Source organism: Borostomias antarcticus, assembly GCF_949987555.1.
Source record: "Borostomias antarcticus genome assembly, chromosome: 12".
Classification (NCBI taxonomy): Eukaryota; Metazoa; Chordata; class Actinopteri; order Stomiiformes; family Stomiidae; genus Borostomias; species Borostomias antarcticus.
In genome coordinates, this window is record NC_140245.1 from 3,609,159 (window position 1) to 3,632,153 (window position 22,995).

Consider the following 22,995-nt stretch of genomic DNA (forward strand, 5'->3'; position numbering starts at 1 on the left):
TCGTCACTTACTGCACCATCCACACTGCGGCAGCTCGGCAGCGTTAGTGTGAGTCGCAAAGCGCTAAAGACTGTCTGGCTGTGGTAGGAGTGAGCTAGCAGGGAGAGGGTCTACCACAGGGAAGAGGGTTTTGGGGGTGCAGGTCGCAGCTGAGCGTTAAATAAGTAAATTGCCCCTTAGTTGTAAAATAGTGAAATTGCAATAAATTACTTCGAAAATAGCATCGAAACCTTTTACTGCCTACCCAAAAATATCACCCTAGAACCGCCCCCCGGGTGTTCCTGACAAGGCTCTAGAACTCAGCTTTGGGTCGGGCTCTAGTTCCGGAGTCCCTCAGCCAAGACTCTCTGGCTGTAGTGGACGATGACGAGAGGCTCAGAGAACTTGTAGGCCGGTGTTGGATAGAGGGTCGTCTGTGCTGCGCCCCGGTACTGAGCATGTCACAGCACGGTCGGCAGGCGGGGTCATGGTTGGGGTCTGGCGGGGTCGGGGGTTAGGTGGTGGCCGGGGCCTCGGGGCGGACAGACTGGGCCAGCGCGTCCAACCGGGTCAGGAAGTTCCGCACCTCCTCTTTAGAGCTGTGGGTCCAGGCCAGAGGCAGGTGGGCTGGAACGGCTCGACGGTCTGAAACACACACAGATACAGGACCGCTAGGGCTCACACAGCACACACGAGTACACACACCTGCGCAGCGACACCACACACACACACACGCAACTTTAGGTCTCCGATGGAAATTGTTCCCTGCGTTCTCCCATCCCAAGCAGTCCTCCTCCAGGGGGCAGCCAGGAGCAGTGGGCAGCCATTGCTCGTGGCGCCCGGGGAGCAAGTCCAAGTGCTCGGTCCAGGTCCTGGTCAGGGATCGGACTGAAGAGCGTTTGTTCTTCTGCATCTTTTTCGTATTGGGTTCTTTTAGGAGGAAACCCTTTAGAACACGGGGAGAACGTGCAAACTCCACACACAAAGGCCCGGGGACCTTCTTGCTGGGAGGTGACGGTAACGGTACCAGACGGCACACCCACCTTGGAAGAACTGACCGCTGGGTGTTTTGGCCGCAGCCCTGGTCAGGGCCAGCCAGACCACCGTGTCGGCCCCCTGCTCCACGCTCCGCAGCCGGTCACCCATCATGTGGTAGAACTGAGGCATGGCAGTGGACACAGCTGAGAGAGGGAGGGAGGAGAGAGAGAAAGGGAGGAGGGAGGGAGAGAGAGAGGGAGGGAGGAGGGCGAGGGAGGAGGGGGAGAGGGAGGTGAGAGAGAGGGAGGAAGAGGGGGGGATCAGTATCTTCCTGTAAATGTCAACACGTGTTAAATGGACATGACCATGCCTGAACCATATTTTGTATGCAGGGCTGCTTTACAAAAGACATTCTGTCCCCAACGGACCCCTGGCAGACGGTTAAACACACATTTAAATAAGTAAACAATATGATTTATTCCAATATCCTTCCAGTATCCAATATCCGTGTGTGTGTGTGTGTATTATGTGCCACTGGAGGTTTGGTCCTGAAGTCTGCAATTCTCAAAATGCGCTAGAGGGCAAATTTTTTTTCTTCATGTTTTACTTTTTTTCATATTATGAAAATTGAAGTTGCTAAGAACCCACTCAATATAACAAACAACAGTTTTAGGATCAATAGTCATCGAAAATCCATGTCCTGTGAGAAGTATGAACAGCTCTGAATCTTTGAAGCCCTTTTTTCTCTGCTTACTGATTTCTGGTGTACCAACATTCACAGAGGTATATCTTCAAATATTTGCGATACATGACATCATTTGAAAGCTTACAATTTTACACTTTCACAATCTGTAAAAAACAGAAAAATGACCTTGGCAGACATCAGGACCAGACCTCCAGTGGCGATCACATATACTTGTGTGTGTGTTGTACCTGGTGTGTTTGCCCAGTGTGTGTGTTGTACCTGGTGTGTTTGCCCAGCCCGGGTGCATCACAGAGAAGTGGATGGCAGGGTTGGCTTTGGCCCACTGCTCCGTCAGCGCCACCTGCTGCCTCTGCAGGGAGACAACACACACTCAGACCTGCTGGGTGGTCTACTCTCCTCATACAGACCTGCTGGGTGGTCTACTCTCCTCAGACAGACCTGCTGGGTGGTCTACTCTCCTCAGACAGACCTGCTGGGTGGTCTACTCTCCTCAGACCCAGACCTGCTGGGTGGTCTACTCTCCTCATACAGACCTGCTGGGTGGTCTACTCTCCTCATACAGACCTGCTGGGTGGTCTACTCTCCTCAAACAGACCTGCTGGGTGGTCTACTCTCCTCATACAGACCTGCTGGGTGGTCTACTCTCCTCAAACAGACCTGCTGGGTGGTCTACTCTCCTCAGACCCAGACCTGCTGGGTGGTCTACTCTCCTCATACAGACCTGCTGGGTGGTCTACTCTCCTCAAACAGACCTGCTGGGTGGTCTACTCTCCTCATACAGACCTGCTGGGTGGTCTACTCTCCTCATACAGACCTGCTGGGTGGTCTACTCTCCTCAAACAGACCTGCTGGGTGGTCTACTCTCCTCAAACAGACCTGCTGGGTGGTCTACTCTCCTCATACAGACCTGCTGGGTGGTCTTCTATCCTCAAACAGACCTGCTGGGTGGTCTACTATCCTCATACAGACCTGCTGGGTAGTCTACTCTCCTCAAACAGACCTGCTGGGTGGTCTACTCTCCTCATACAGACCTGCTGGGTGGTCTACTCTCCTCATACAGACCTGCTGGGTGGTCTACTCTCCTCATACAGACATGCTGGGTGGTCTACTCTCCTCAAACAGACCTGCTGGGTGGTCTACTCTCCTCATACAGACCTGCTGGGTGGTCTACTCTCCTCATACAGACCTGCTGGGTGGTCTACTCTCCTCATACAGACCTGCTGGGTGGTCTACTCTCCTCAAACAGACCTGCTGGGTGGTCTACTCTCCTCAAACAGACCTGCTGGGTGGTCTACTCTCCTCAGACCCAGACCTGCTGGGTGGTCTACTCTCCTCATACAGACCTGCTGGGTAGTCTACTCTCCTCAAACAGACCTGCTGGGTGGTCTACTCTCCTCAAACAGACCTGCTGGGTGGTCTACTCTCCTCAAACAGACCTGCTGGGTGGTCTACTCTCATACAGACCTGCTGGGTGGTCTACTATCCTCATACAGACCTGCTGGGTGGTCTACTCTCCTCAGACCCAGACCTGCTGGGTGGTCTACTCTCCTCATACAGACCTGCTGGGTGGTCTACTCTCCTCATACAGACCTGTTGGGTATTCTACTCTCCTCAAACAGACCTGCTGGGTGGTCTACTCTCCTCATACAGACCTGCTGGGTGGTCTACTCTCCTCAGACCCAGACCTGCTGGGTGGTCTACTCTCCTCATACAGACCTGCTGGGTGGTCTACTCTCCTCAAACAGACCTGCTGGGTGGTCTACTCTCCTCATACAGACCTGCTGGGTGGTCTACTCTCCTCATACAGACCTGCTGGGTGGTCTACTCTCCTCATACAGACCTGCTGGGTGGTCTACTCTCCTCAAACAGACCTGCTGGGTGGTCTACTCTCCTCAAACAGACCTGCTGGGTGGTCTACTCTCCTCAGACCCAGACCTGCTGGGTGGTCTACTCTCCTCATACAGACCTGCTGGGTAGTCTACTCTCCTCAAACAGACCTGCTGGGTGGTCTACTCTCCTCAAACAGACCTGCTGGGTGGTCTACTCTCCTCAAACAGACCTGCTGGGTGGTCTACTCTCATACAGACCTGCTGGGTGGTCTACTATCCTCATACAGACCTGCTGGGTGGTCTACTCTCCTCAGACCCAGACCTGCTGGGTGGTCTACTCTCCTCATACAGACCTGCTGGGTGGTCTACTCTCCTCATACAGACCTGCTGGGTAGTCTACTCTCCTCAAACAGACCTGCTGGGTGGTCTACTCTCCTCATACAGACCTGCTGGGTGGTCTACTCTCCTCAGACCCAGACCTGCTGGGTGGTCTACTCTCCTCATACAGACCTGCTGGGTGGTCTACTCTCCTCAAACAGACCTGCTGGGTGGTCTACTCTCCTCATACAGACCTGCTGGGTGGTCTACTCTCCTCATACAGACCTGCTGGGTGGTCTACTCTCATACAGACCTGCTGGGTGGTCTACTCTCATACAGACCTGCTGGGTAGTCTACTCTCCTCAAACAGACCATAGACCCTATGTTCAACACAGACATGATTATAGCGGCCGGGGTTTTATAAAACTCTGGATGGGGGAAAAAGAGGGATTTCAAGGAACCGGACGTTATGGTGCGTCTGACCTTACCTCTGGACTACAAAATGACGTCACACACGTTCCTATACAGAGGGTTGAAGGGAAGTGTATTCTCTAGCACTTTTCGGAGGACAAACACCTCAAACACCTTTACATCGCCCATCAACAATTCAACCGCTAAATCCGCCCAGGATTGAATGTGTAAAACACGGACATGTGACCAGTGTTCATTACTGCTGAGTCCAGGGCTCCTCCACTCCCTCCTCCTCTCTCCCCTCCCTCCTCCTCTCTCCTCCTCCTCTCCTACCTTGTTATGGGCGTAGACCATGGTGCCGTCAAAGTGACCTCTCACTGACTGGAGGTGATCGGCGCACAGCTTCTGAACCAGCATGCCCCCAGAAGACACGGTGATCTGTAGAGTCAACAGAACAGAACAGAACAGAATAGAATAGAACACAATAGAATAGAACACAATAGAATAGAACAGAATAGAATAGAATAGAACAGAATAGAATAGAACAGAATAGAATAGAATAGAATAGAATAGAATAGAATAGAATAGAATAGAATAGAATAGAATAGAACAGAATAGAACAGAATAGAATAGAATAGAATAGAACAGAATAGAATAGAACAGAATAGAATAGAACACAATAGAATATAACAGAATAGAATAGAACAGAATAGAACAGAACAGAATAGAATAGAATAGAACAGAATAGAATAGAACACAATATAATAGAACACAATAGAATAGAATAGAACATAATAGAATAGAACAGAATAGAAAGTTTATTCCCTATGTGTAACAAGTACAGGTTCCTTGGAATTGTTGTAATCGCTTGTTCTTACAGTATCTTATCAGCACTAATCAGTTCCTCATTCCAGTACTAGGTACTCAGCTAGAAATGTAAAGGTTACCAAAATGTAAATTTACTATCCATCATCTACCAGTATCACCCTCATCTCCTTATCCCATCCCATCATGGATGACTGTGTCCGTGATGTAAGTAGTGCAATTAAATAACACTGAAGTATACTTCTGTGCGTAGTGTTCAATAGTTTGAGCGTTGTCAGGTGTTGGATCAAGTGTTGAAGTGTATAGTAGTGCAGAGTGTTGTTTAGACAAGGTGCAAGGTGCACAAAGTGTCAAGTGATCAGTTATTGGTGTGTGTGTGTGCATGTGTGTCTGTGTGTGTGCGTGTGTGTGTGGGGGGCTGGGTGTGTGCGTATATGTGCGTGTGTGTGTGTGCGTGTGTGTACACACCACTCTTGGGTCGCGGCTCTTCTGCAGGAGTGGAATGAGGCTCTGAGTGAGGATGTAGACTCCTGAGATGACAAGAAGAGACGTCAACCACATCACCATCACACACACACACACACACACACACACACACACATACACACACACACAATCTCTCAACTCAACCACATCACCATCACACACACACACACACACACACACACACACACACAATCTCTCAACTCAACCACATCACCATCACACACACACACACACACACACACACACACACACACACACACACACACACACACACACACACACACACACACACACACACACACAATCTCTCAACTCAACCACATCACCATCACACACACACACACACACACACACACACACACACACACACACACACAATCTCTCAACTCAACCACATCACCATCACACACACACACACACACACACACACACACACACACACACACACACACACACACACACAATCTCTCAACTCAACCACATCACCGAACGCACAAAGCCTCTGGACTCAAACGGGTTTCAAGCCTATGACCGTCTTGGTCGACGGTCCTACAACAGCTGTCAGCTGACCAGGTCCCAGGTCATTTGCTTATAGGCCGAGCACGTGGTGTCAGCTGACCAGGTCCCAGGTCATTTGCTTATAGGCCGAGCACGTGGTGTCAGCTGTCAGTGGACATCTTCTCACCCAGGGTGTTGGTGGCAAAGCTCTTCTCCAGCCCCTCTGCGTTCATCTCCCTCTTGTTCATCATGCAGCCCGCGTTGTTAATCTGACATGAACACAGACAGACTCTAGTTAATACGCACAGCTGCCTCGGTCGTCTGTCGCCAGCGTGCTGATGGAGGCGTGGCTTTAAGAGGAGGAGGGAGGGGACTGGACCGCTCACCAACACGTTCAGGGAAGAATGTTGCTTCCTAAAGGCTTCGGCGAACTCCCACACCTGGCACGTTTCAGACAGGTCCAGGATGTGGATGTACACTTCCTGGAATGACAGTTAAGTAATCACATTTGCGCGCCCACACACACACACACACACACAACACACACACACACACACACACACACACACACACACACACACACACACACACACACACACACACACACCTTTCAAACTTACAGTGTTCCCCGATTCCCTGACGATGTCGGCTCTGGCGTCCTCCGCCTTCTCCTTGTTCCTGCACACTAAGTGCAGCGTTCCCCCTGGAAGACAGGAGGGGTTCAGACACGGAGGGCTGTGGAGGAGAACAGGGCTTCGGACCTGACGGTACCCCCCCCCCCCCCCTTCCCGGTATAGACGGATTATGAAATGATGGGCCCCTGGGCACAGACACTTAAAGGGCCCCCTCCATCCATTTCATTTATCACGTTTTTGAATTTGCCCAATGAGACGGCATCCAAATCCAATTTGAAGATAATTAGAGAAATCTCACAATAAAAGCAGCTTTACCAGCTCGGTTTTGACTCGAGGGACCTAGTGGGGAGGACTTGCTTTTTGGATTTCTCAACTATGGGCCCAAAACAGCTGAAGGGCCCATATTGCATAGAGTACTCAGCCCCTCTAAAGTACTACAAATAAACCCTCATTTTCAAAAGTATCATGATCGTTTCTTTCTTGTGACTTGTTATTGACATGAATGACTAAGCCCTTTGACTATGCCACAAGAAAGGGCCCCCTGAGCTCTTGGGCCCCTGGGCCCGGTAGGCCTGTTCGGTAATATGTCTTTGACCCCCGGTACGGGACGACCATCACGCCCTTCTCCCGGACGACTGCTCCGTACCTTTCTTGGCGATGGCGGCGGCGGCCGCTCTCCCGATCCCGCTGTTGGCTCCGGTGATCATGAAGGACCGCCCCACCACAGACAGCTCCAGGTCCTGGGCCACAAAGCTCTTAGATGCGTCCTCATAGCCACTCCTGAGGAGCAAACAAAATCACTTTAATCAATAATGTGAATCAGTGAGGTGGTTCCTTATGAGACCCATGATATGAGGGAAGCATAATGTACTACAACTGGAACAGCTTTTCATCCCATGAGCTCTAATAGCCGTCTGGATTAGCAGTTGGCCAACAACAATAATTTCACAAGCTCTTAGAAAACTGGTCAGCTGTTGATGTGACTGTGCACTTCAGCAGTCAATGGCACTATTGTTATGGGGTGAAAAGAGGGTTTGTGTGTGTGTGTGTGTGTGTGTGTGTGTGTGTGTGTGTGTGTGTGTGTGCGTGCGTGCGTGTGTGTGTGCGTGCGTGTGTGTGGTTCAGTGCCTTGCAGTGATCTATGCCGTTACTGGAAAGCTAAAAAAAAAAAAGCTAAACAAAGTACATGATAGTTTTACAATGAAAGTTTTACAAAAGTACAGTAACAGAATTTTTGACATGATCATTCCTAGGTTATAGTGAAGATGATTGCTTAATGTGTGAACAGTTAACTTCTTTCTGTTTAAACTTGAATATTAGGCCTACATTATATTCATCATCATTTAGCTGACGCTTTTAACTAAAGCTACTAACATTAACTGCATTTAACGTAGGAAAAGCCAATGTAGGCCTACTACTACTTGCCAGAACTCACAAGTGCATCTCCTTTCTAAAACAAGTGACTCAGAGAATATATTGTAACAAACTTTGAAAACAAACAATGTATCAACTTACCTCGTGTATTCGTGGATTCCTTTCAAGAACCAGACGATATTGCGATACAGAGACATGGCTTGTCATGTTCAAGAGACCCAGTCCCCTGAGCAAAGCTGCATAGACGCTCATTACACAAACGTCATACTGAGAAGTTTAGTGGCGCTCTCTATCGACTCATCTGAGAATTACATTGGATTTACAATGTAGCCTATTGTATTCCCAGTCAGCTAACCTCAGATAAACCGAAGTTTCGTAAGTAAAATTGTAGGTATTTCTCCATCCAACCTTCACAAATATGTTAATTGTGTTAATTATTATAATTATTATTATAATTATTATTATTATTTCAGAATAACAAACTCGTATCCACGAACAGACAGAATCATACAGAGATTGAATCGCTTTATAACTCTAATATGGTAATTTAGAGATGTGAAGCACACCTCTCGAAATCCAGAGTAGCCGAACCTATCCTACTAGTCTCGGGGCACCGAAACTATAAACCTCGACACCTGAGAGCGGGGACGCGCCCGGACCTGGGAGCGGGGACGCGCCTGGCTGTTCCCCAGGGAATGATCAGAGAGGAGGAGTTCCTAACTTTCACACTGGAGCGACAGAGAACTATGCGCTCTTCCGACCGCCGCGGACCGATGTGTTAGGGTAAATGTGCTTAATAGACATTGGACAAGACTACTAAAAGGTCACGATCGGATCATAACTCGGTATCAAGATGGTGAGTAGGCTAGGTGTTATGTAATATTGTGCATGACCCCGCTGTTCCAGCTCAGCCTTGAGCCAGACTCTTCCGTGGCTGTGCACCTGTCGCTTCAGGTGATTGAAAACAGACCTCACGATAGGATAAACCTAATTTGTGACTATAGTATCGGTACTTTCTATTGTTAAATTGACATTTATTATAGGCCGAAGTGTTAGGCTATTGAAATCGTATGTTTTGCCAACGCGACAGTCGGAAGTGTTGTAGGCTATTTCCTCAATCTGCCCCCTCGGTGAAACAGGTCCCGTCACTTCTCTTTGGTGACTCGACAGCCTAGTGGCAGGTGAGAGCAGTCATGGATATGCCCCTACCTGGCTGCCACGCACAGCATTTCAATCAAATATTGATACCAGCAAAAAAGACTGCATGCTCCTATTATTCTGAAGTCTTCACCACAGACAATAGTTTGAGAATATTTGTCTGAAAGGCTCAAATTCTAAAAGAGAATTCAACTGTTTCTGCTTGTCTTTATTTGGCCTTGTTTTGACCATTGTCCCTGACATTTTTCAGGCAGCTCAGTTTAGGTATTGACTGTCACACACACACACACACACACACACACACACACACACACACACACACACACACACACACACACACACACACACACACGTGAGAGCAGTCATGGATATGCCCCTACCTAGCGGCCACGCACAGCATTTCAATCAAATATTGATACCAGCAAAAAAGACTGCATGCTCCTATTATTCTGAAGTTTTCACCACAGACAATAGTTTGAGAATATTTGTCTGAAAGGCTCAGATTCTAAAAGATAATTCAACTGTTTCTGCTTGTCTTTATTTGGCCTTGTTTTGACCATTGTCCCTGACATTTTTCAGGCAGCTCAGTTTAGGTATTGACTGTCACACACACACACACACACACACACACACACACACACACACACACACACACACGCGCGCATATCCGCAGTGAAAGGTTGGCCGGAAATTTTATCCAGTCTGTGGTCTGAAGTCAACAATGAGAGGAAGATGAAATGCAAACTGGGAAACGGCATAACAAAACATAGCCTAGTTTACATTTCACATCCGCTGAACAAAGCAGGGACACGCGTCATTTCAGACATACGTTTAGTTCTCTTTGAAACTAAAAGATGGAACAACCAAACGGTCTGTCTCTTTCCCTGGCCTCAGACCCTGCGGACGGCCTACATGACAACACACGTGTTGGTTAGCAAGTACTATTATTAGTAGTACAAGTATTACTCTTTAATCACAGGCCACACAATGAAATAGTCGACCAGGCTTCCCTCCGGATCTCTCTCTCTTTCTCTCTCCCTCCCTCTCTTTTTCTTTCTCCCCTCTCTTTCTCTCTCTCCCTCTCTTTCTCTCTCTTTCTCTCTCTCTGTCTCTCTCTTTTTCTCTTTATCTCTCTCAATTCAATCCAGTTCGCTTTATTGGCATGACAAATTGTTCATCTGTGTTACCAAAGCTTTTGATACATTAACATTTATATAGCCTACATTGAAAAAACAAACAAGCATATACAGTACATATTTTCACAATAAATAAACATTAACAATGTGGGTTATTAGTGTTGAGTGAACTAAGCCTCAAGACCAACTGGCAGATGGGACTCGTTCCTTTGCTCAACTCTTGGCATTTCAGGACTTTATAATGGGTCATTGGTTTTTAAATGTTTCCAAAATTTGATAGCCCTTGCTCTTTTGAATTTTGGTTAATAATGTATATTGACTTAATTCTACCCTGCATGCATTGTTTGATGTGTTTCTTTGTACATGTAAGATGTTCTTGCAAAACTCTGCATGCAGGGTTTCAACTGAGTGTTTGTCCCATTTTGCAAAGTTTGAATTTTCATGTGGACCCCACACTTCGCTGCAGGGCGGTTGGTTCAATTACTGTTTCAAATAGTTTAAGCTGCTTTCTCTTTCAGTTCATTCACTGCAGGATTAAAATTTCCTGTGGAACTTATTTTCAGGTCTAAATAATTGTGTGAAGGATTCTATAGGATTTTTCCTAGTGTGAGATTTGAGGTAGATCCCTGAGATTTAGATTTTTTTTGGAAGATCATGGTTCTGGTCTTATCCATGTTCACTGCCAGGGCCCTGGTTCTAGCAGGTTCAGGTTCTGCTGTAGCCCTTGGAGAGTGGGTGACAGCAGGACCAGGTCATCTGCATAGAGCAGGAGTTAGATTTTTTTTGTCATAAAGAATAGCGTCCGAGGGCTACGTCCGTTAGCTTCCTCGCCAATACGAGCCTTTCTGGAGGTGGACACGATCGTGGAGGCTGTCCAGGCTGGAGTGTTGGGTGGTGTGCGGTGTGGACGTTGGGCTTAAGAGCATATTCACGGGAAATGGCAGCATTGAACGTTTGGAGTGTTTGAGGGTGGAAATCAATCCTGGGCAGGATGGTGGAGATGACGGCTTTGGAGGAGGGGGAAGTCCGGCTGGCTCGCTCTGCCACTCTCCTCACAGACTCCTGACTCTCTCTCTCTGTGTCTCTCTCTCTGTCTCTCTCTCTGTCTCTCTCTCTTTCTCTCTCTCTCTCTCTCTCTCTCTCTCTGTCTTGTCTCTCTGTCTGTCTGTCTCTCTCTCTCTCACTCTCTCTCTATCTCTCTCTCTCTGTGTCTGTCTCTCTCCCTCTCTCTCTCTCTCTGTCTCTCTCTGTCTCTCTCTCTCTCTCTCTCTCTCTCTCTCTCTCTCTCTGTCTCTCTCTCTGTCTCTCTCTATGTCTCTCTCTGTGTGTCTCTCTCTCTCTCTCTCTGTCTCTCTCTCTCTCTCTCTCCTTGCCTCTCTCTCTCTCTCTCTCCTTGCCTCTCTCTCTCTCTCTGTCTCTCTCTCTCTCTCGCTTTCTCTCGCTCTCTCTCTGTCTCTCTCTCTGTCTCTCTCTCTCTGTATCTCTCTGTCTCTCTCTGTCTCTCTCTCTCTCTCTCTCTGTCTCTCTCTGTCTCTCAGATGCATTTCCTGCTCCTCTTCAGTCGTCAGGGGAAGCTGCGTCTGCAGAAGTGGTTCACGCCGATAGCGGAGCGGGAGAAGAAGAAGATTGTCCGAGACATGACCTCGCTGGTGCTGGCACAGAAACCGCGCTCGTGCAACTTCCTCCACTGGAGAGACCTGAAGATTGTTTACAAGAGGTGAGCCCTGCTTCCACAGAGACCACAGAGCCCTTCACTAGGCTGCACAGCTCTGCCTCCCTCTATAGTCCAAGTCTATGTCATTTTATTTCTATAGCACCGTTCATGCAAATCAATGTAGCACATAGTGCTTTACATAAAAACATAGTCCATAACACTGGTACAAGTGTAGACCTCTGCCAGTCTCTAGTATATAACACTGGTACAAGTGTAGACCTCTGCCGGTTTCTAGTAGATAACACTGGTATAAGTGTAGACCTCTGCCAGTCTCTAGTATATAACACTGGTACAAGTGTAGACCTCTGCCAGTCTCTAGTAGATAACACTGGTACAAGTGTAGACCTCTGCCAGTCTCTAGTATATAACACTGGTACAAGTGTAGACCTCTGCCAGTCTCTAGTAGATAACACTGGTACAAGTGTAGACCTCTTCCAGTCTCTAGTAGATAACACTGGTACAAGTGTAGACCTCAGCTCAGCCAGTCTATCTCTCATGTTTTCCCAGCTCAACTGAAAAAGAAAAAGCCTGCACTCATATTTAGTCTGTTATCTTTGCAGCAACGGTCAGATCTCAGTTATATCTGGTCGATCCCAGTGGCTCTGTTTGGGCTTTCATACAGTCCCCTTCCTTCCTTCCTTCCTTCCTTCCTTCCTTCCTTCCTTCCTTCCTTCCTTCCTTCCTTCCTTCCTTCCTTCCTTTCTTTCTTTCTTTTTTCTTTCTTTCTTTCTTTCTTTCTTTCTTTCTTTCTTTCTTTCTTTCTTTCTTTCTTTCTTTCTTTCTTTCTTTCTTTCTTTCTTTCTTTCTTTTTCCAATTCTCTTTTTCCTTCCTTCCTTCCTTCCTTCCTTCCTTCCTTCCTTCCTTCCTTCCTTCCTTCCTTCCTTCCTTCCTTCCTTCCTTCCTTCCTTCCTTCCTTCCTTCCTTCCTTTCTTCCTTTCTTCCTTTCTTCCTTCCTTCCTCCTTCCTTGTTTTGTAACCTGTGTAGGTAGAGTGCTATGCTGGCTCATGGTGCCTGGTTGGTCCCTGTAGGTACGCCAGTCTGTACTTCTGCATGGGTCTGGATGACCAGGAGAACGAGCTGCTGGCCCTGGAGGTGCTGCATCGCTACGTGGAGCTGCTGGACAAGTACTTTGGCAACGTACGATTGACATTACTCTGCCTTACACTATACATTACTCTGTCTTACACTATATATTACTCTGCCTTACACTATATATTACTCTGCCTTACACTATACATTACTCTACCTTACACTATACATTACTCTGTCTTACACTGTATTTCACATTACACTGTATATCACATTACTCTGTTTTACACTGTATATCACATTACCCTGTCTTAGCAGAGGGACAGGGTCAGTGCTGAGAGGGGGGGTGAGGGGGTTCCATTGCTTTTCGACAATAGAACTGGTTCAGGTCATTGGCAAGGCATGAGTCGTCAGTCGCCTGGGGGGATTTTGGTTTATAGTTGGTTTATAGTTTGGTTGATATATCTGTCTGAGGCCTTTCCAGAGACAGATCACAAACTAGGAACCAAAATCCCCCCAGTGGACTGATGACTCAGCCTTCTGGGCCTGTGCTCTCTGAATAGGCGCTAGGCAGGGCCAGCTTGGACAAAGTCTGTGTCTTTCGCTCCCCAGGTGTGTGAGCTGGACATCATCTTCAACTTCGAGAAGGCCTACTTCATCCTGGACGAGTTCCTGATTGGCGGGGAGATACAGGAGACGTCCAAACAGATCGTGGCGCGCGCCATCGAGTCCTCGGACATGCTGCAGGAGGTGAGGCGCACACACACACGCTCACACACACACACACACACACACACAGTCACATGCACGCGCGCACACACACACACGCACGCCACATGCACACATACACAAAAATAAATAAATAAATATTTATAATAAATATAATAATTATTTGAGTTTCCCTCAAATTGAATCCATTGAATGGTTCTCCCTTGCTTAAGACGGGTTTGATGGATTCTGAATGTATTTGTTGGCTTGGGAAGGTTCCCATTCAGCCCATTCCTTCCAGCCCTTCTATTGGCTCTCCGAACCAGACTGATCAGTGGCAGTCTATGAGTGTGGAGTACTGCAGTCATCCTGTAGTCTACGATAAACATTCTTCTGTGGTATTTGTCCACTTTTGATTGTCATAACGCTTGCTTTCCTCCATCTTGGATTTGATGATTCAGTCGTGACCTCTATGAACCTGTCTGTCTGTTTGACGTCATTCGAGACCAAATTACCGAAAAAGGAGGGTAAGCAAACGATTGTGAGGCGTGTGGCATCGTGGGGTTTTATTAACCATGGTGCTGTGGACGTCCCTGGTGTGCCCTCCTCTGTCCCCCATCTAACCACCATGACCCATATTAGCTGGTGCTGCTTTCGTATATGGGGTCTCTCTCTCTCTCTCTCTTTCTCTCTCCCCCTCCCTCCATCTCTCTCTCTCTCCCTTAAGGTGAGTGAGAGACCGATTAGAGGGTCTATCATGTGGATGGTCTGATGTCGTAGGGGTAGATCTTTCGGCTCAGGCTGACCCCCCCCCCACTCCACCCACCCCCCACCCCCCCCCCCCTTCCATGTAGATCAGTAGCCTGCTATCTGGTCACCTGTCCGTGTGGTCCTATCCCCTAGTAGACGGCTCTTTCGTTCCGGCCGTTTCCCCCCCCCCCCCTTTCTTCCGCCCCGCGCCCCGCCGTCGATGGAGGAACGATGTCTAACCCCTCTGCTCTAGTGACGTGTCCTCCCGTAGAGCGCGGCGTTCATTGTCAACGTTATCACTTCAGGCCGACGGCAGTGACAGTGATTGGGTTGAGGTGGAGATCTTTGGATGGCCTTGAGTGTGCGCGGACAGGTTAGAGGCTCTGATATTGTGTCAGTACCTGTAGCATAGTACCGTGTGGTGTGTCATAGTGTCATAGTGTGTCATAGTGTCTCCTGCCCTCTGTTTTGTGTCATCACTGATATTACACGCACGTGTGTCTGAATATTCATTTCTAGTTTAATACCGATGCACCGTTGTGAAGATTGTTGTTCGTTCACGGTCCGTGTTCTCTTTCTAGACGATGGAGGAATACATGAGCAAACCCGCCTTCTAACGCTGGGGGGGAAAGTTCTTCATCACCGCGACGGCAAGGAACCCAGGATAGGAATGTTCTAGATCTGGACCTGAACGAGGGTCTGAATATACTCTCAAATAAACATGGTGCTATATGGAACCATATGTTACAAGAGAAGAACCATTTGAAAATGAAGAAAGGTTCCAGAGTGTATCGTTTTTAGTTCTGTAAGGAGCTGGTTGGAACCGATGGTTCTTATTGACCTCAACGGTTCTATATGGAACTTTACAGACCTGAAAAAGGTTCTGTCGGGAATCTTTTTTCCCCAGAGGGTTCTTCTAAATGGTTCTGTATAGTACCCATTCTTTTTCTTTTTTTTGTCTAATAATTTGAAATAGAAGTGATATATATTTTCTTCCAGCAGAGGAATGCAATTTTAAAAGGATGTTAAATGTCTACAGTATGATTTGTCATGACCTCATCTTATAGTTCTCTAGATCATATTTATATTGTCCTACAGCATCGAGGGCCAGTAGAGATGTACACTGTGTTTATCATTAGACATGAAGGACAGAAACATGAAGATATATTGATTATCCAAAGTTACTGTAGTGGTAAATATCTTATTATGGACGATCATGAGTGAAGCAATCGTATTGTACCTATAACTCTGGTGTTTTTAAATATATAACTCTTGATTTTGTTTCATTGTGTATTTATGACGCCTTCCAATATGAATGTTTCACACCTGTGTAGGCTAGGCTTCGTCTCTGAGGTGCGGACTCTGTATGGTTGTTTTAAGGGGATATTTGTGTGATATTATACACTATGATGTGATTAAAAATTACTTTTTGATACATACCTCAGCAGCTGTCTTTCGTGCTTGTCAGATGTACGTGAATAGCAGCCTGTTCTCTCCAGAGGGAGCAATGCTGAACCGCTAGGCTCTCGGTAGATGCGTAAGAAATGATTCGGTCTATTTTTATACACACACCGTCAATCATACGTCATTCGGAATCCTCCGAAAACCTCTCAAATGTGTGTTGGTGGTTCTTGGTTCCCGTCTACAGCCGTATGAGGTGTTTGTTTTTTCATGAGTTTCATGGCAAAGTAATCTGCCTGTTGTCGTGAATAAGGCAACACAACGCATGAAGGAGAAAATAATACCGCTGATGCTTTATTTATCTCTGAGTCGTTACACATTATTTACCACGTACAAAATGGGTTTAAAAATGAGCATATAGGCTATAGCACAACAACCGATCCGACAATTACAGAGCTTGCAGTATGGGTCGTAAGGCAGGCGACCGTCTGACTAGATCATAAATAGTTTTCAGAACGTAGAACAATATTTGTAAACCCACAAACCCTGATACACCACGAGTCACGACGAAACACTCGCCCTCAGCCCAACACGCACTGTTATTGGTAGCCTAATATATGGGCTATGATTCATATTATACAAATTGAATGTAAACTAGAGTACGGTCACCACCACGTACGTTTTTTTTTTGTTAGATAGTATAAACATTACTTTTATTTACATGTCAGTAACCGTGGGTCCTCGAGGCTACATGACACCGACAGGTTTCCCGTGTTCCTCCCCGTCCTCTCTCAGAGGGGCAGCCGTCCTCTCGGCCATCTCGTCTTTCCCCTGCGTCTCCGTGGGCTGCTCCGCCTCCGCCGTCTCGGAGTCCCTCTTCGCGGTGGTGCTTTTCTCACTGTCCGCTTGGTCAAAGTAGTCTTTCATCGCCTGTTCGTATAACTCGTAGGGGAACTGGCCGTTGGTCTGGGACTGGGTGTCGCGCTTGGAGATGGAGTTTGGATACTGCGTTAGGATCTTGGCCGCCAGGAACACCTCGTCTTCGTCCACTTCGTCGTCGTCGTCGGATTGTCTTTTCAGCGGCATCTTGTTGAGTTCAGACATGAATAAGTTTTCCCGTCGACCAGAAGACGCGGGGATTTTCGCCGGGGCCGGCGGCGCTTTCACCACAGCCGGGGCGGGGGGAGCTGCTACTCTGGCCGGGGCTGAGGCGGGTTTGAGCGGTCTCTGCCTCACCGGATACTCGTTTCTGATGGTCTCCACCCCGATGATATTCAGAAAGTCCTCTCTGTCCATGTCTTCGGGAGCGGGTTTGACCGGCAGCCTCCGGCTGTAGTAGCGGATCCGGGGCTTGCTGGTTCTGTAGCGGGACGGGTTCTGGGGCTGGCGCTCCAGTTTCCTCAGCTCTTCCGTGATCAGCATGTCCAGCAGCTCGTCGGGGGGGATGTGGAGCTTCATGGAGATCTCCAGCAGCTCGTTGACCGTCCGGGGGTCGACCAGGGAGGGGCGGACCGTCCTCTTTTTGACGTCTCTCTTCTGCGTCTGATCGCTCATCTCCAGGACCTTCAGCAGGTAGTAATCCACCAGTTTGGTGTCGTCGTCGGGCCGCTCGTCCTGGCTGGCCCGCCGCCGCACGCCGTCCCCCTCCTCGTCCTCTTCCTCCTCCTCGTCCTCCTCCTCGTCGGGGGTCTCTCCCAGGTCCCGGTCGAACTCCTCGTGACTCCTGTTCACCACCTCCTCCGTCTCCACCTTCTCCTCAAGCGGGATCCAGTCCTCCCCGCCCGCCACGTCTTCGTACGCCAGGTTCCTCAGGCTGAACGCGTCCTCGTCGTCCTCGTCCCGGAAGGAGTCTCTCTTCTGGGCGGCGGCGGCGTCGGAGGAGGAGGAGGCGGTCGCCATGCGTCCCAGCTCGTCAAATATGGAGCGCAGGTTGGCGAGGCTCTGAGGCGTGTACTGCTCGTCCAGGTCCTCCGTGGCGCGCCGGTAGGCGTCACGGTTCTCCTCGTCCTCGAACATCAGCGGGTACTTCTTGTGCGGTCTGGGGAAGTTGGCGTAGTCGGCGGGAGGGCGGGCGCCGGCGGAGGCCTCCGAGCGGTGACGGCCGTGCATGCGGCGGTCGTTCCCGGTGGCGGCGGCGGCGGCAGGGGGGGGAGGAGCCGGTTTAGCGGTTCTGCCGGCCTGGTCCTGGAGGGTCCGGAGCAGGGCTCGCACCAGCTGCTCCGTTGGCACGTCCTGTCTCTGGGCGGCAGCGGGGGCGGGGGGAGGGGGAGGCGGCTGGCGGTCGCGCACGGCGGCGGCGCCCTGGTCCTGCAGCGACGCCAGCTGGAGCAGGACGCGGATCTTCTCCACTTCGTCGTCGCCGTCGTCCGCCGCTGCTGGCTCCTCCCCCCGGCCCCCGTCGCTCCTCTGCTTCAGGCTCTCGATGTACTCCAGGGCTTTGACCATGTCGGAGCTCGGCGGGAGGTAGGCGGGGGCGGGGCCGGGGCGTCGCTCCTCCCCCTCCCCGGCCCGGTACCGGTGGTGGCGGGGGAGGGAGGCGCCCCGTGCGGCGCAAGCCTGGAGGACGAAGGCCACAAGGACTAGAACTCCACCGGCGGAGAACCTGGGGTGTGACAGCAGCATGGTAGGTATCGGCTGGGGGGAGAGAGAGATAGAGAGAGGGGGGGGGGGGAGAGGGAGAGAGAGAGGGTGGGGGAGAGAGAGAGAGAGAGTGAGACCACACACCGTGCCATGCGAACGTACGGTTTCAGATAGATTCATCATTACTGCTGCGTGCATTTAATGACAGAGATTGCAATAAATGAACAGAACAAATGAAGCCCATCTCAGTTCATTAGTGAAACGGATGAGCCTGTCTGAGCGCGAGGAGCTCACAGCACAAGATGAGTCACCTCCGTTGTCAGGGCAACATCTGGCTTCTGTTGTTTGCACAAAGCTTGATCTCGATTAAATTAATATAAAGACAATTCCAAACTGATCCAATGATAATTAATGATACCTCTCACCCTCAGTCACTGCGTTTGATCATAACTCCTAGCCTAATTGTTCGGGTTATCAAATCACAATTCCAAACGATTGACGAGATTCGATTCGAAAACTTGGCCAAATCAGCGCGTAATAGGCTAGCCTATTCATAAAATCGCCGTTCATAAAATCTCACTTTAGGATACGCCTAAATTATCAATGAAAACAACAGCCTTTGATTGATTCCCTGCCTCGCGCGAACGTCTTACCTTTGGCAAACAGCTCAGATGGCAGCAGTGAGCGCGCGCAGCCTTTCCTCGAGCTCTTCCTCGAGCGTGTTCTTCAGCACCCGGACAGCTCCTCGCGCTATATGAAGCACCACCTGACCCGCGCGTCATCACAACACGCACGCAGCGCTCAGCCAGTGGAGATCCATAATCAATGATTTAGGCTTTGTGATATGGCAAGCTAAGGCAACGAGTCACCTATTAATAGATCTAGCTGTCTGCGGCGGCTGTATCAATTGATGATAGACTCTGAACTTACATCGAAAGTGTTCTATTTTCAGGCAATTGATTGACATAATATGCTTAGCCTTATAATAGTTGATGCCATAATACAATTCGGCCTGGCTTCCACTGGTCCACACGATTATGATAAATATACAGTAGTTTACAATGATTATTGTGATAGACACAAAAAGACCACATCCACAGTAATAGCAATAGGCATATATTTGTAGGCTACTAGGCCTATATGATTACGGGTTCATTATGGTCACTAATCACGTAAAAGCGCATATGAGCATATAAGTGCATATAAGCATCATATGAAATGCGTTAGGCTATATAAATAAAGTTTGATTTGACTTGACACCCGTTCCAGCGAGCGGTTTTGTGCCGCCCAGCCCTGACGGGAGGTAGAGGGTTAAACCACCATCGTCGATGACTCACGCGGCAGAGCAGCAGCAGCATCGCTGTCGCAGTTCTCTCCTCTGCGGAAGGATGAGGCGGTGGTTCGGCCGGCAGGCACGGCTCCCCTCGCGCCCAGGAGCTGATTCACAAAGTCCATCGATCCAGCCGCTAGTTGCGTCAGGGTTTGCGTGATCAAACCAAAGTACGGACTTCAATGATAACGCCTGAATAGCTGCCGACACCTTGTCAAGTTGCCTTTAGTTTGGCAAATACGCCAGTAATCGACAAATGATTACTGTGTATAGGCCTATTCTCTGATATCACAAACTGGAGTTAATTAAATTGAAATTAGCAAGCTGCGGGCCAACTCTTGAAACGGCAGCAATTAAATAGCAATACTAGACATAGTTAGCCTGTCTCCAGCCTCTGAATCTTAATTTTTGAATTTACGAAATTGGAGTGTCAGGCTAAGAAATGGTATCAGGGTAGCAGAGACCTCCGCCCATGGATGCATTTCGTGGCTCTACGCGCACTGACATATTTGGAATTGCTACATTCGTTAGGTCTAGAGCTTTATGCCAGTCCAAACCCCATGTCTCTGTAACCTTCCCACGTCGAGATAAGGATGTTTCAATCCCCTCCATTAACAATAAATGGGGAGAATTTTTCCAGTCCTAAGTCAAGTCCAGAAAATGAATGGAGGTGAATGGTGTGAATGAATGTGAAGGTGAATGGCCTGAGGGGGGCAGTCGGGTGCACTCTGGGCTCTCCCCCCACACACCTCTGTCCAAATCCCGTGTCTCTAGCGCGTCCCCCCCCCCCACATGGGGAGCTGGGTTTTGTTTTAGGCTAATTCGTGCTTCGCTTAAAGCTTTGTTTTGGCTCTGTGCGTGCACATGCATGCAAGCAGGATATGTTTGGTATTGCTGCATTCGTTAGGTCGAACCCTGTCTCTCCGTGTTTCCCTAAGATTGATTCCCTAAGATAAGAAACTACTAGTGTTGCCGGGCGGATGTGCTTCAGGTGCACTCCTCTCCCCCCCCCCCCGCACCCCCCAGTCCAGACCCTGTGTCTCTAGCGCCCCTCACACAGGGAGCTGGCTTCGCTCCAAGTTTTGTTTGAATTCATGGATCCGTCCTGTGATTTGGATCCGCTCCAAATTTGAATGGCTTCTACGTTGGCCCACCCCTCTACTACGAGTTTCATTAAAACCAGTCTGGTAGTGTTCGCGTAATCCTGCCAACAAATATATCAACCAACAAATAAACGAAGAAATTAACACTCGCTTATTGAGAGTCTTATTGGTGATGGCTTCTAATGACTATACAGGTAATTTTTGAAATTTCTAATTTTGTAACTTGTAAATTTGTACATTTGAAATTGAGTGTGTGTGAGTATGTGTGTGTGTGTGTGTGTTGGAAGGTATGTGTGCATGTGTTGGCTATGTGTATAATCCTTCATGCAGCTCTGCTACAGTTTCACTCAGTCCATTCATAAAAACACAGCTGTCACCCCCAGAGGGTCAGGGCTGTGATGTCAGAGATGTCATTCAGATATAGATAACAGACAGTTCTACACATGACAGCAGACCATTAATTAGCGTGTGATTTAAACCAGCCAGGAGTAGCCTATACCGCTACAGACCAACACTAGAGATCACCGCTTACTTCACTGCCTGGGTGTGTGATCTTTAGGATGTTCCTCACATTATAAAACCGTGAATGTAAATTATGAGAAATAGCTCTGATAAAGTCCATCAGTGTGTGTGTGTGTGTGTCTATCTCCTTGTCATGCAAGAAGGAGAGTGATTGGTTGACTGTCTTGTGTGTCATCCCCCCGCCGTTGCTGTGACGGTGTGTTTGTGAGATTGGATCATGACAGATGAAGCTGATTACGAGTGTGTGGAAGTAGGTGGTCAGTTCGTGATTTTCAACACATTCATTAGCCGACGTCTCTTCTAGAAAGGCGGTAAAAAGCACAAAAACAGACCCTAATGAGAACATAATGTGAAGCAGGCGAAATCAGGACACCACTTTGGGCGGCTGTAGCTCAGTTGGTAGAGCGGGTCGTTCAGTGATCGAAGGGTCGGTGGTTCGAATCCCAGCTCCGACTGTCCACATGTCGAGGTGTCCTTGAGCAAGACACCTAACCCCAAATTGCTCCCAATGAGCAGGTTAGCACCTTGCATGGCAGCTACCGCCATTGGTGTGTGAATGGGTGATTGAGAGGCCATTGTAAAGTGCTTTGAGTGCCACTAAGGTGGAAAAGCGCTATATAAGTGCAGTCCATTTACCATTTACTTGGTTTGACTTTTCAAAGTTCTCTTGCAACTTTGCTAGGGTGCTAAAAAAAAAGAAGAGATTTTACTGCCAATCCCCACCGAGTAGCCTATTTAATTTCTGAGTGAACATGGTGCCGTGGAAAGACTGGATGAAGCAAAACACTTCCCTGAAACAATGAATGTGCCAGGGAAAACATTTAATGAAAGCTAAGTATGAGAGTGAGCGAGTGTGTGTGTGTGTGTCATGTTATATTGTGTCCCCAGCGTACTATGACTGTCCCCGCGGGCAATGTGACGCCGCCACTGCCGCTCTCCTGCCAGGCGGCTCGTGACAGAAGATCCGCTGGCGGAGAACGCGACGCCTCTCCAGAACCGTGTTCCACCCTGACTCACACACAGAGGAACCGATCCCATGGTTACCGTACGCTGCGATTGAGCTCACTCGTTGTAAGAGTGTATATAGCGTTCAGTGTCAGACACTGTGTGTGTGCGCGGGAGAGAGACAGGTGTACGAGTGTGTGTGTGTGTGTGTGTGTGTGTGTGTGTGTAGGATGCGTGACCCCAACAGGAGCCTTGGCAGTAGGACTAATGAGTGTAATTATGAAAATGCTGGGACTCTCTTTCTCCCCGTTTCCTCCACGCTCTCCCTTTCTCCAATTACTTCTCCTTGATCTGTTCATCACCTCTCCCTCCATCCTCTCCTCCTCCTCTAGCTCACTCCATCCATCTCATCCCTCCATCCTCTCCTCCTCCTCTAGCTCCCTCCATCCATCTCATCCCTCCAACCTCTCCTCCTCCTCTAGCTCCCTCCATCCATCTCATCCCTCCATCCTATCCTCCTCCTCTAGCTCCCTCCATCCTCTCCTCCTCCTCTAGCTCCCTCCATCCATCTCATCCCT

The 22,995-nt window shown here is 48.8% G+C and overlaps 3 protein-coding genes across 4 annotated transcripts; 1 reads left to right on the forward strand and 2 right to left on the reverse strand.

Annotated features, from left to right (window-relative positions):
* Nucleotides 1-493: 493 nt before the first annotated feature.
* On the reverse strand, nucleotides 494-8,236 carry dhrs12lb (dehydrogenase/reductase (SDR family) member 12-like b; the record flags this gene model as incomplete). The annotated part of the gene is made up of 10 exons (XM_084447205.1): nucleotides 494-624; nucleotides 1,023-1,160; nucleotides 1,922-2,012; nucleotides 4,555-4,659; nucleotides 5,515-5,576; nucleotides 6,218-6,299; nucleotides 6,417-6,512; nucleotides 6,651-6,733; nucleotides 7,312-7,445; nucleotides 8,181-8,236. 10 exons carry the CDS (start codon nucleotides 8,234-8,236, stop codon nucleotides 494-496), a joined length of 978 nt encoding a protein of 325 aa, XP_084303331.1.
* A 462-nt stretch (nucleotides 8,237-8,698) lies between these two features.
* Nucleotides 8,699-15,975, forward strand: ap1s3b (adaptor related protein complex 1 subunit sigma 3b). Of its 2 annotated transcripts, none has more exons than XM_084446836.1 (5): nucleotides 8,699-8,822; nucleotides 11,872-12,050; nucleotides 13,078-13,186; nucleotides 13,691-13,828; nucleotides 15,118-15,975. In XM_084446836.1, exons 2-5 carry the CDS (start codon nucleotides 11,872-11,874, stop codon nucleotides 15,151-15,153), a joined length of 462 nt encoding a protein of 153 aa, XP_084302962.1. In that variant the 5' UTR covers nucleotides 8,699-8,822; the 3' UTR covers nucleotides 15,154-15,975. The 2 variants fall into 2 exon arrangements, with proteins under 2 accessions (XP_084302962.1, XP_084302961.1); XM_084446835.1 differs by having other exon boundaries at nucleotides 8,742-8,895.
* A 709-nt stretch (nucleotides 15,976-16,684) lies between these two features.
* Nucleotides 16,685-18,559, reverse strand: scg2b (secretogranin II b; the record flags this gene model as incomplete). Its single annotated transcript, XM_084447206.1, has 1 exon — nucleotides 16,685-18,559. The coding sequence occupies one exon, from the start codon at nucleotides 18,557-18,559 to the stop codon at nucleotides 16,685-16,687; it is 1,875 nt and encodes a 624-aa protein (XP_084303332.1).
* Between the last annotated feature and the right edge of the window lie 4,436 nt (nucleotides 18,560-22,995).